At 40.0% G+C, this 12,485-nt stretch overlaps 1 protein-coding gene across 2 annotated transcripts in view; it reads right to left on the bottom strand.

Moving 5' to 3' along the window:
• Nucleotides 1-12,485, bottom strand: part of RYK (receptor like tyrosine kinase) — an 89,930-nt gene that overhangs the window by 68,392 nt on the left and 9,053 nt on the right. For both annotated transcript variants that reach the window (XM_060196993.1, XM_060196990.1), the window contains exon 2: nt 455-576. In XM_060196993.1, coding sequence (XP_060052976.1) covers nt 455-576 — 122 coding nt within the window. The remainder of the gene's footprint in view (nt 1-454; nt 577-12,485) is intronic.

Raw genomic sequence — 12,485 nt, 5'->3', positions numbered from 1 at the left:
GGCTCTGAACTCCATCGAGACCCAGAGAGAGAAAAGGAAAAAAGGAAGGACATTCAAAAGTAGTAATAGGTATAGGTGTGATTTAAAAAGGAAGAGAAGGTAGGACCACTGGGGGGAAAAGGGGGACATCTATATATAAATAGACAGTTGTAGAAATAATAGTCAACCCATAGCTATGACCTTGGGAGAACTATTGCAGTTTACAATGAAGAGAATCAGGATACAGAACTCTGGTGGTGGAAAAGGTGTGGAATTATATTCCTAATCTCATATAATTTTTTATGTCACTATTAAGTCACTAATTTAAAAAAAAAAATTCTAGAGAATTCCAGAAAATTTCAAAACATAACTCTAAAACTACCCAGTCCTGCCACCACCCATCACCACTTTGTGAACAAAGCAACCCACTCTCAAATGCAGCCTTGCCATGGGATATGTGGTTGACTACTCTTACCTTGGACTTTGCATGCCAAGTGAAGTGCAGGAAATTTGTTTCACTGGGTACTAACAGGTTAAAGGAAAGAGCATAGTGACTGATAAGGTCATTTCTCACGTAATAAAGTTCCGCATCAAGACCTATGGGGAAAAAACATACAAGAGAAAGGAATTAACATCTAACATGCCCTCAGAATCATTAACACTGGCATTTTAAATCTAATAATATAGATAATAAGATGTACATCACCAACATATCTCACATGTACTTACCAAGCAGGAAGGACACTGGGTCTCATTCTGACCTAAGATGGAGAAACTAAGACTCAGCAATTGAGGAGATACCCAGCTAAACACAAGTGTGCTGGAACCAGAACTTTTCAGAGGGTCACCGTGACACACTCCTTTCAGATACAGAACTTCCCTGAGTTATGTTTCTAAACAAGTCTCTTCTTGCACCAGCACTGATAAAGATTTAGGGAGAAAGGCACCCTCAGTGAAATGTGTGAACCAAGGCCCCAAGGCCCTGCAGAGATGGTGTCTGTTTCCCCTTTCAGCAGGGCAACTCTGAGCTGGGCATACATACACAGCTGCCACACAAACACTTCCTTTTCCCATGCACACTACAGGGGATGTTTTTTGCAAAAGATTCCCTGTGGCAGGACAGGGCTAGCAAGACTTCCAAGAAAGAGGACTGATGGCATTGGAGGTGGGTGGTAAAGGGGTGCTAGGAGGACATAATGACAGAATGACTAGAGGGAAATACATCACTGAGTGCAAGGAAATATCAGCAATTGCAGTGTGCAAAGAGCTTAAATTTGGCCGTTTTATTTTTTTTTAAAGATTTTATTTATTTATTTATTTATTTATTTACTTATGAGAAAGGTAGGGGAGAGAGAGAAAGAACCAGACATCACTCTGGTACATGTGCTGCCAGGGACCGAACTCAGGACCTCATGCTTGAGAGTCTAGTGCCTTAGCCACTGCGCCACCTCCTGGACCACTTTTTTTTTTTTTAAAGGGCCATTTTATTTTTTATGTAAGTCTACATCTTACTCTAAATTGATGGTAGAGAATACTTGAATAAAAACTTAACAGCTATATGTAAATAACATTAAAGGACATAAATTATGGTGAGGTCTTGTATGATACAGCAAATCCTAACAATGGGATTTTCAAAGTTAACCCAATTGCCAAATAATTTGGTTATAGCAATAACTATCTATTGCCTTCTTAAACCCTAAAACAGCAGGAACCTTCTTCCCCTTTCTCTATAAAGCCCAAATTTCTTCTAGTCCTGGAAGCTCTAGGGTGGGGCTCACCTTCCTGCATGCTTCTCTCAATTCATACCAACTGATACTGCATCTGCTTATCCTAACCTATCCAATGCAACGAGAACCACCTTGGCATGCTTCACTTCAAACTCTGTCCAGAGACATCAGGCGTGAAATGTCAACCTTTCAGTCTCCTTAATCGGGTGAGACCTTTCCTAGCTCATAGGACACCTTAATTCCATTTCGGGTGGTACACTTCTTAACAAAACCTCAAAAGCTAGATATAGACCAAAGTCCATGAGATAGGGCATATGTACATGTATCCATAAGTTAGGGAAAATATACCTTAAAGCAAAAGTGCACAATAGTTTGCAGTGAGTCAATGAATCAAGTAAGGTAGTCGGGCAGTAGCGCAGCGAGTTAAGTGCAGGTGGTGCAAAGTGCAAGGACGGGCGTAAGGATCCCGGTTCGAGCCCCTGGCTCCCCACCTGCAGGTGTCACTTCACAAGTGGTGAAGCAGGTCTGCAGGTATCTATCTTTCTCTCCTCTTCTCTGTCTTCCCCTGCTCTCTCCATTTCTCTCTGTTCTATCCAGCAATGACAACAGTAATAACTATAATAATAAAACAAGGGCAACGAAAGAGAATATTAAAAAAACTGTAATAAAAAGTAAATCAAGCAAGAAAGCAGAAAAACCTAAAAAGTCACCTTAAAGTACCTAATGAAATAGTTTCTATTAAGACCTAGATACCCTCCTCATCTATCTCCTATTACCTGTCCTTCAATTACTCCAAAGCTAACCTTGTCAAAGTAAGAACTACAAAAGCTGGATATGGGCAAGAGACTGCCATACTTCAATGGTGACTTTGTAGTCACTACAAGGCCACAGCATCAGCAGGGGCTCCAGTCAGGGAGTTCTGGGATTCATACACAGACATAATGGGCCTAGACCTCTAACAGATCCCTCTCACCACGGTCACTGGTCATCTCCATCAGGAACAACATAATGGACCCCTCTGTGGGCCCCTATTGGACCTGGCCCTCAATGTGGATCAACAATGGTAGGGAATGTTCCATTCTCTGAAGGGAGGTTAGATAGCATTCTCTGCCTATCACCTGAGGATGATGGGTCCTGAAATTGGTGCAGCCTGGAATGTTCCTAGCCATGACCATGGAATGTGAGCTCAGACCCACAGGGATGCAGAGGTTACATAGGCTCCTGTACTGACTGTGGGTCCCAGATCAAATTGATGGGGTTTACAGTTAACAATATTTATATACTTTTCCCATATTTGGGGGCTACTCTCTTCCCTGATCCAGCTTTCTGGTCCTTTTTCCAACTATGACACCATCTGCCCAGATAATAACTTGGAGTCTACCTGCATGTTAGCTGTCGGGCTCAGAAAAACTAGTAATCATGGGCCCCTTGGAATATACCTAAAATAGACCTAATAATAGCTTTTTCCAAAATGGAGACCCCAAATCTTCATCTGCAATATTCTTGCCTTTAGATTCATGATTAGTCAACAATTTGTTCTGCTTTGTATCTTAAATCTTTTTTAGCCACCAGGTTCCAGATGCTACCATGATACCAACCTGACTTCCCTGGGCAGAGGACCCCACCAATGGGAGCCCCACCCCAGTAGAGAAAGAGAGAGACAGGCTGAGAGTATAGATCAACCTTCCAGTGTACACATGAAGCGGGGAAGCGATTAGCAAAGCCAGACCTTCCACCTTCTGCACCCCATAATGATCCTGGGTCCATACTCCAGGAGGGATAAAGAATAGGAAAGCTTTCAAGGCAAGGGATGGGATATCGAGTTTGGTGGTGGGAATTGTGTGGAATTGTACCCCTCTTATCCTATGGTCCTGTTAATATTTCCATTTTATAAATAATAATTTTAAAATGTTGAAATACATGGCAAATAAAGAAAAGCAACATAGACAAAGCAGTATTAAATGAGACTAAGTAGATAGAATACAAGGAAAAATATATTAATACATTCATTAACATGAAACTTATAAGACAATTTCATATTAATAAAACATGTTTTAGAACTTAAGATATGTTTTAGTTATAGGACAGAGATCTCTCTTTTTTTTCTTTCTGTCATCACCAAAGCTTCATTACTACGGGGTCACCTTTTTTTCTTGTCAGAGACAGAGAGAGAAAAAAAAAGGATCACGGCACCAAAGTCTCGTTTAGTGCCTTCAGAGCCTGGCTTGAACTTGGTTCGTGTCCATGACAAAGCTAGGACACTATCCAGGTGAGCTCATTTTGTCAGCCCTAGAGGTCCTTATTATCTGATCTATTTCTAGATATTTGGTTCTAGTGCAATGAACAAAAGGGTTTCAAATATATAAAGAAGAAAATTCAAGAAACATATACAAATCCATAATTGTAGTTGAAAATTAACACTCAAAAAAACCAAAAGATAAAATATCTCACACGAACATATGAACAATTAATTATGAGACTTTCAATGAAATCAAGGACATATGATTCAAACAATATAGTTATAGGACATGAAACAAGAAAAGAGTTTAAGCATAAATTAGACAGTACACATTTTTTTAAAAAAAAATGTCCCAGCTAAAGACAAGGAGTTACTTTCTCTAATCAAATACCATAATAAAGAAATTATGAAATGGCAAAGAAATGATTATTTAAACAGAATTAATAAGAAGTGATTAAAGGGAGTTGGGTGGTAGCGCAGTGGGTTAAGTGCACATGGTGTAAAGCGCAAGGACCGTATAAGGATCCCAGTTCGAGCCTCGGCTCCCCACCTGCATGGGAGTCACTTCACAGGTGGTGAAGCAGGTCTGCAGGTGTCTATCTTTCTCTCTTCCTCTCTGTCTTCCCCTCCGCTCTCTATTTCTCTCTGTCCTATTCAACAATGACAACATCAGTAACAACAACAATAACTAAAACAACAAGGGCAACAAAAGGGAAAATAAATAAATATTTTTAAAAAGTGATTAAGATTGACTAAGAAAAATGAGGAAACACAAATTACCAATATTAGAGAGAAGACAATGCTACAAACTCTATAGTTGTTTATAAGGAAATTATGACCAATGTTATAACTGTAAATTCAATAACTTAGATAAAATTTTTAAAAATCCACAAAAAAACAAAGTTTAACAAGACTGACAAGTAAAAACTCCAAACTATTTAAAACTCCTCAAAAGCTCTAGATCCAGATGAATTCTGTTGAATACTGAAGGAAGAGAACACCAACCTCAAACAACTCAGAAGATATAGGACACTTCCAACTCATTTTATGAGACCTGTGCCACTGCAATGCTAAAATATGATGAAAATGCTATAGGAAAATTCCCATCTTTATTTATCATAAATATAGTACATCCTCCATAAGACATTAGCAAAGTTATGGCGCAGGAAGTGGCACAGTGATTAAAGTAGTAGACACAAGGTCCTATGTTTTATCTCTGGCACTGCAAGTATACCAGAGTGATAATCTCATTTTTTTTCCTCTCTTTCATAAACAAATCAATGTTTTATAAAAGCAACAGCAAAGTGAGCCCAGCAATATGTACATATTGAATACATTATGATCAAGTGTATGTAAAATGTTAACAATATTAATAACATCTAAAAGATAAAAATGATTTATTTCTAGAATATGTAAGGACCTCCCAATTAAGTAGAAAGACAAGTCAACAATTAGATAAGATGGGCGAAAGAGGTGACCAAACATTTCCTAAGTTATGCAATTGGACAAAAAATGGATGAAATGGAATGAAGTTATTAGCATTTCCACTCAGGGGTAATGAAATTTCTTCTTCTTCTTCTTTTTTTTTTTTTTTTTTTAACCAGAGCACTACTCAGCCCAGGCTTAAGGTAGTAGGGGCGGGGTGGGGACTGAATCTGGGACTTTGGAGCCTCAGGCATGAGTCTGTTTTGCATAACCATTATGCTATCTACCTCCTCCCCAAGAGTAATGAAATTTCAACAAGAAATGCAATGCAATTCCAACACTTATACTTTTCCTGAGAATGTAAAAATACTCAACTACTTTGAAAAATTGGCAGTTTCTTAGAAAGTTAAACCTACACCTACTCTTTGGCCCAGTGGTTCCACTCCTAAATAATTATCCAAAGGAAATGAAATCATATACCCACACAAAACAACAACAACAACAACAACAAAAAGGGAGTCGGGCAGTAGCTCAGCAAGTTAAGCGCACGTGGCCCAAAGCACAAGGACCAGCATAAGGAGCTCCCCCCCCCCCCCCCAGTCACAAGTGGTGAAGGTCTACAGGTGTCTATCTTTCTCTCCCTGTCTTCCCCTCCTCTCTCCATTTCTCTCTGTCCTATCCAACAACGACAACAATAACTATAACAATAAAACAACAAGGGCAACAAAAGGGAATAAACAAATAAATAATTTTTAAAAATAAAAATAACCCAAAACCTTGTATCTGAATGTTAATGAACACTTTAATTCCTAATAGCCAATACAGGAAACAACACAAAAGTCTGTCAGATAATTTTTGCATATTACTGTAAGAAAGACAATGACAATAAGCTATTAAGGCTACAATAAAATAGATGAATCTCAAAGACTGTTCTTCTAGCGTTTGCCTCAAAGACTGTAAATTAAAAAAGTTAGATTCAGTAGTGTACACACTATGTGATTCTAATTATGTAAACTTCTAGAACTGGAAAAACTAATCTACTATGATAAAATCAGATCAAAGTATTTGTCTGGCAAGAGAGTTGGTAGGGAGATTTAAGAATCAGTTGCAAGAAAAAAAATAGAACTTGTCCTGGGGTGATGAAAATGATTTATATTAATTGGCATGGTACTGACTTTTAGATATGATTTATGATATATGTAAACATATATAGACATTTATAAATAACTTTACATATAAATGGCATAGGTATGCACATTTATCAATATTCAACCAGCTATACATTTAAATTCTGAGCATTTCATGATGTATAAACTTTACCTAAAATCTTTTAAAATGTAAAATCACTAATACACATTTTATCTCTGCTAATCTCAGAAAGCTTGCATACCAGAGTGTTAGTTACTAGCACTAACATGAGAAGCTTTTAAGTGATCAACAACTTCTAGTTTAAACTTTAATACCTTTCACAGGGAAATAAAAGAACTTGGCTTTGAGAAAAGCTCACTTGCATAGCATACTGCTTGTTATATATACCAGCCAGGCTCAAGTCCAGTCTTTATGACGTTGAAGGGAGTTTGGTGCTATGGTGTTACTCCTTTCTCTCTGCCTTCTGTCTTTATCTGGATAATGATGGTGATGATGATGATGATGATAAAAGAAAATAAGTCTGTTCTTAATACATTGAAATGTTATTATGGGGGAAAACAATGTGTAAACACTTAGGCTTTCAGACACAGTTCAAAGTGTCCAGATCATCCAGGAGTTCTGTAAATTCAACTCCCTTTTATAAAGTGCAATGTAAAGAGTAGGGGCAGGGTGAACATGTCACCAAGCACTAGGATCCAGGTTCAAGCTCCTAGTCCTACCTACAGCAGGAGTTTCCCAAGCCATGGAGAAGTGCTGCAGGTGTGTCTGCCTCACTATCCAAAAAAGTGAAAATAAAATAATTTTAAAAAGATGTTATATTTTTAAAAAGTAAACAGAAAATAAAGAACAAAAAGGCAAGCATCTTCCAGTCATGCATGCATTTATTCAATAATCTGTGATTTAGTCCCATAAGAAACTGTTTGAATTTTTACCTCTCATGATGTAAAACATCGTGTAAGTTATAGCCAGCTCCCTTTCCAACTTTCTGGGAGCATCCTTTCTCTCCAGATTGCTCAGTATTTCCCCAGTTCTATCAACTCACACTTTAGACAAAAACCAGGGCCCCTAACTAGAAAACATTCTCTTGAAGCAGACCAGAGCAACTTCTAAAAACATTCCAACTACAGGCTCAGCAGAGAAGGAAGTCTGTTAACTTTCTCAGACTGATTAAACTTCCATTGCCCTCAACTTGTGCTGGCATTCTTTTGACCCTGATCTTCCATCGCTGAGCCTTCTTCAATGACCCTTTTCTGTGCTGGCATCCTTTTATACATTCTGACTTCTTACCAGAGGATGAAGGGGTCACTCGCTATCTCCATGAGTAGGCAGTGCCTGATCCCTGACCACCTGAGAGCCACACATGCCCACATGAATATCTTAATCAAATGTCCTGTTACCACATGCCATCACACTATGCTACCCTCTGTCCTTTTCAATATCACATCTCTCACTCACTGAGGGTTCTGGAGCCAGTATATAAATTTTTTTAAATACCCCTGCCCTATGAATTATTATTGTGTCCCCACTATCAACCTCCTCTCTTTCTTTTAAGATTTCATTTATTTATGAGAAAGATAGGAGAGAGAAAGAACCAGACATCACTCTGGCACATGTGCTGCTGGGGATCAAACTCAGGGCCTTATGCTTGAGAGTCCAAAGCTTTATCACTGCACCACCTCCCGGACCACTCAACCTTCTCTTTAATATCCTTTTATAGCTCTGCTCAAACAACCCTTAGCCATATGAAAGCAACCTGTTTCTCTGAGCAAAAGCAATTTAAAAAAAAAAGTTTTTCTGAGGTCCCAGGTTCGATCCTCAGCACAATCATAAGTCAGAGTTGAGCAGTGCAGAGAGAGAGAGAGAGAGAGAGAGAGAATGTGTGTGTGTGTGTGTGAGAGAGAGAGAGAGAGAGAGAGTAGTTCAACTCTTGTTGACTGCTACCACTATTCTATGGTCTCAGAAATAGCTCCATTGCCTCGAATCCTCTCCTTGCTCTCACTGGCCTCAACTCTTAATTACTCTTAGCAGTACTGTTTTTGTTTTTGTTTTTGTTTTGTTTTGTTTTGTTTTGCCCATCTATGTTGGACACATACAGCCCACCCAAACCCCACAAAAAATCTTTTTAATAAAAAGTAACTTGAGGGGGCCGATTGGTGGTGCACCTGGTTGAGTGCATGTTACAATCCTCAAAGACTCAGGTTTGAGCCCCTAGTCCCCATCTGCAGAGGGAAAGCTTTGCAAGCGGTGAAGTAGTGCTGCAGGTGTCTCTCTGTCTCTCTCTCTCTATCTCCCCCTTCCCTTTTGATTTCTGACTGTCTCTATCCAATAAATAAAAATAAAGATTAAAAAATAATAAAACTAAAAAAAATTATTTTTAAAAACTTAACAAATAATGATCTACCTTCCAACAAAAGCATAATTAGCACCTTATGAGATAACTCACTTAATAACATTGTTTTGTAGGGTTCAAGGTATTAAAGCATAACAGGATGGAAATAGCTGGCCTTTATGCTCTTGAGATATGTAAAAGTAACTGTTGAAGCCAGCCATGAAGGTGACCCAAGAGGAAAGGCAGCTTGCTGTGACCCAGAAGCCACACAGAATTGAGGGGTTCCTTTGCAGGGGAAGTCGTGTGAGCAGGTAGGGCAGCAGCTAGACTGAGGGAGGAGTGCCGGGATAGCCTGAGGGTACTTCTTCCCGAGCTAGTGCTCTCTGGCTTGGAGAGAACTCAACTGGAGCCGATCTAGGCTGCTGCGTGGGAGAGGGATCAGGAACTCGTGCCGCACTAACTTCCGCAGGAGATACACTCTGGAACTCTCGGAGGTGGAAAGCAATTTCCAAGTGTCTTCAATCAGAAGAGCAGCTGTTTTTATACTCTCCAAGTAGGGTGGAAACAGGATGTGATATAGAGAGGGTGGAGAGAAAAGTGACTGGTGAAAATCAGAGTGTGACAAGGAAGGGGCGGAACAGACAAGAATCCTATCACTGAACCACCAATGCCCTGGAGGGAGTGCTTTATGTAAATGTAAAAGTGATTTATGTAAATAGACCAAAGCTTTGGATCAGTAAATCCCTATATAGGCATATGGTTAAGCAGAAGCCAGGGGGAGGTGGCATACTACCCAACAGAGGAGCTTCTCTTTTCCCAACGTTAGTAAATCCTTTCCACCTATCCTCGTTTTCCTTGGCCTGAAAAAATCCCTGTGTAAACCAACACCATTCCCATGATGTTAATTACCGGTATTACACTGTTATCGTATTGACTAGCCACTTTTCTTTTTAAATATTTATTCGTTGCCCTTGTTGTTTTATTGTTGTAGTTATTATTGTTGTTGTTGCATAGGACAGAGAAAAAAGGAGAGGGGATGGGAAGACAAGAAGGGGTAGAGAAAGATAGACACCTGCAGAACTGCTTCACCGCTTGTGAAGCGACTCCCCTATAGGTGGGGAGCCAGGGGCTCAAACCAGGATCCTTAACGCAGGTCCTGGCGATTAACCCGCTGGGCTACCTCCCGACTCCCAACTAGCCACTTTTAAGTTGGTATTATAGGGGTATGTCTTAGGACAAAATATCTATGTAGTACCTTAGCTTTTACTGTTTTGTTATTTTTAGTGAATAAATCACTTTATCTTTTTATTCTGTACTATTGAGACCAAGGTAGAAAGGGGAAAAAGGGGACTCGGGCGGTAGTGCAGTGGGTTAAGCGCATGCGGCACAAAGCACAAGGACCAGTGTAAGGATCCCAGTTCCAGCCCCCGGCTCCCCACCTGCAGGGGAGTCCCTCCACAGGTGGTGAAGCCGGTCTGCAGGTGTCTATCTTTCTCTCTCCCCCTGTCTTCCCTTCCTCTCTCCATTTCTCTCTGTCCTGTCTAACAACGACGACATCATTAACAACAATAATAGCTACAACAACAAGGGCAACAAAAGGGAAAATAAATAAAATTTTTTTTAAAAAAAAAAAGGTAAAAGCGTATCCCACTATACATGGAGCCCTATTGGTGCTATCCTTGGGGCTCCCATGCTGAACCTGGCATCAACCCCAGGTCCTCACAAATAATGAAGCATGTACTACTATTTTATAATAATAAATACTTAAATTTAATTAAAATTAAATCATTATTTTTAAAGTTGGCAGAGTGCTATTAACTAAAATGAGAAAAGCAAGACTTGGAAACAGTATCCACATGTAGCACTGACACAGGTTTGAGCCCCCAGATATCACAAGGAAGCACCTTGCAAAGGAGTTTCATGAGCAAAGGAGTTGGGGAAGGGTACTGTGGTATCTCTCCTCTCTTTGTCTCTCTGTCTTTCACCGGCTTTCAAAAAGAAAAGAGGGGAGGGGACGGGAGGGGAGGAGAAAGGAGAGAAAAGGAGTCTGTCTGAAGTAGTAGAATCATGCAGGCACAGAGCCCCAGCAAAGCCCTGGTGGCAATAAGTAAATAAATAAGTATAAGAACTAGAAGTCCACAAGCAGAATAGACAAGCAAAGAAAAGCAGGCAAAGCAGACTGGCAGAGGTGGAAAAGGGCTCAGCTGGAAATGGGGCAGAAAGAGCTGACTGCCCTGAATTACAGAGGTGGCTTTTTACTACTAGAATGCATGAATTTTTTATATTCAGACTTAGAATGAAAAACAGTTCAGTTTCATGATTACAATTATCACACTTGTACTTCTTTCTGTTTTTACTGATTTAATTATGACTGACAAGTCTGTTGGATAAGAGGGATACAATTCCAAGCAATTTCCACCCCCACTGGAAGCTGTCCTATTCTTTATCCCTCCTCCCCTCCATCACAACATGGACCTATAATCATTATAGGGTGCAGAAGGTGGGAGGTCTGGTTTCAGTAACTGCTTCTCTGCTGGACATGGGCACTGGCAGGTGGATCCATACTCCCAGTCTGTCTCTTATCTTTCTTTAGTGGGACAGGTCTCGAAACTTTACATCAGGCTCAACCTGACGCTGTTGACTGGCTACAGAAGAAGGGCAAACGCTAGAAGAAGAAGTGGGACAGGCTCTGGAGAGATGGGGTTCCAGGACACACTGGTGAGGTTGTCTGCCAGACTTGGATTTCTCACTGCCAATTCCAGAAGTAGGAATGTTGCTCTCTTGGAAAATACAACATTTGTTCATAGTTTTATGCGTAAACAACCCAAATTCCAAGCTGAAAAGCCAAAATTTTCATGTAGAACTCTTAAGGAAAACAAGGCAAGGGAGCTAGCTTAATACTTGGTATTTGCATGCCTAAAACCCCAGGAACCAACATCAGTTCTTGGCACCCCTAATAGGCCAGAGCTGAGCAGTGCTCTGGTCTCTCATTCTATACCTCTCAGAAAAAGAAGTCTTTTCTGAAAATTCAAAACAACAAAAATATCAAGACAAATTTGGGGTGGGAAAGACAGCATAATGATTATGCAAAAATACTCTTAAAGAGACCGGGTGGTGGCGCAGCTGGTTAAGTGCACATGTCACAATGTGCAAGGGCCTGGGTTCAAGCCCCCGGTTCCCACGTGTAAGAGGAAGGCTTCACAAGTGAAGCAGAACTGCAGGTGTCTCTCTGTCTCTCTATTACCCCCTTCCCTCTCGATTTCTGGCTGTCTCTATCAAATAAATAAATGTAATAAACAACAAAAAAAAATTCAAAAAGACTCTTAGGCCTGAGGCTCAGAGGTCCCATGTTCAATCTCCTACAACACCATCAGCCAGAGCTAAGCAGTGCTCTTGAAAATAAATAACTAAACAAACAAATTTATTTTTCCTTAATTCAAGGCTTTTGTTCTATATGGTCTGAACTGTGGTCTAACTAACTCAAGTTCAAATGGTTCAACAGCTCCAAATGTTTTTCAAATTAGTTTTTCTTTAAATGTTGTTTTGTTATAAAACAAAGTTTCAGAGGAGAAAGAGACAAGAAGAGAAGAATCGTGCTGATACGAGTAGCATCAGGGTATTGAACTGGGAACCTTGG

Source organism: Erinaceus europaeus, chromosome 1 (genome assembly GCF_950295315.1).
Source record: "Erinaceus europaeus chromosome 1, mEriEur2.1, whole genome shotgun sequence".
NCBI classification, from domain to species: domain Eukaryota; kingdom Metazoa; phylum Chordata; class Mammalia; order Eulipotyphla; family Erinaceidae; genus Erinaceus; species Erinaceus europaeus.
Note: the sequence above shows the minus strand (reverse complement) of the source record. Positions and strands in the feature narration are given on the sequence as shown.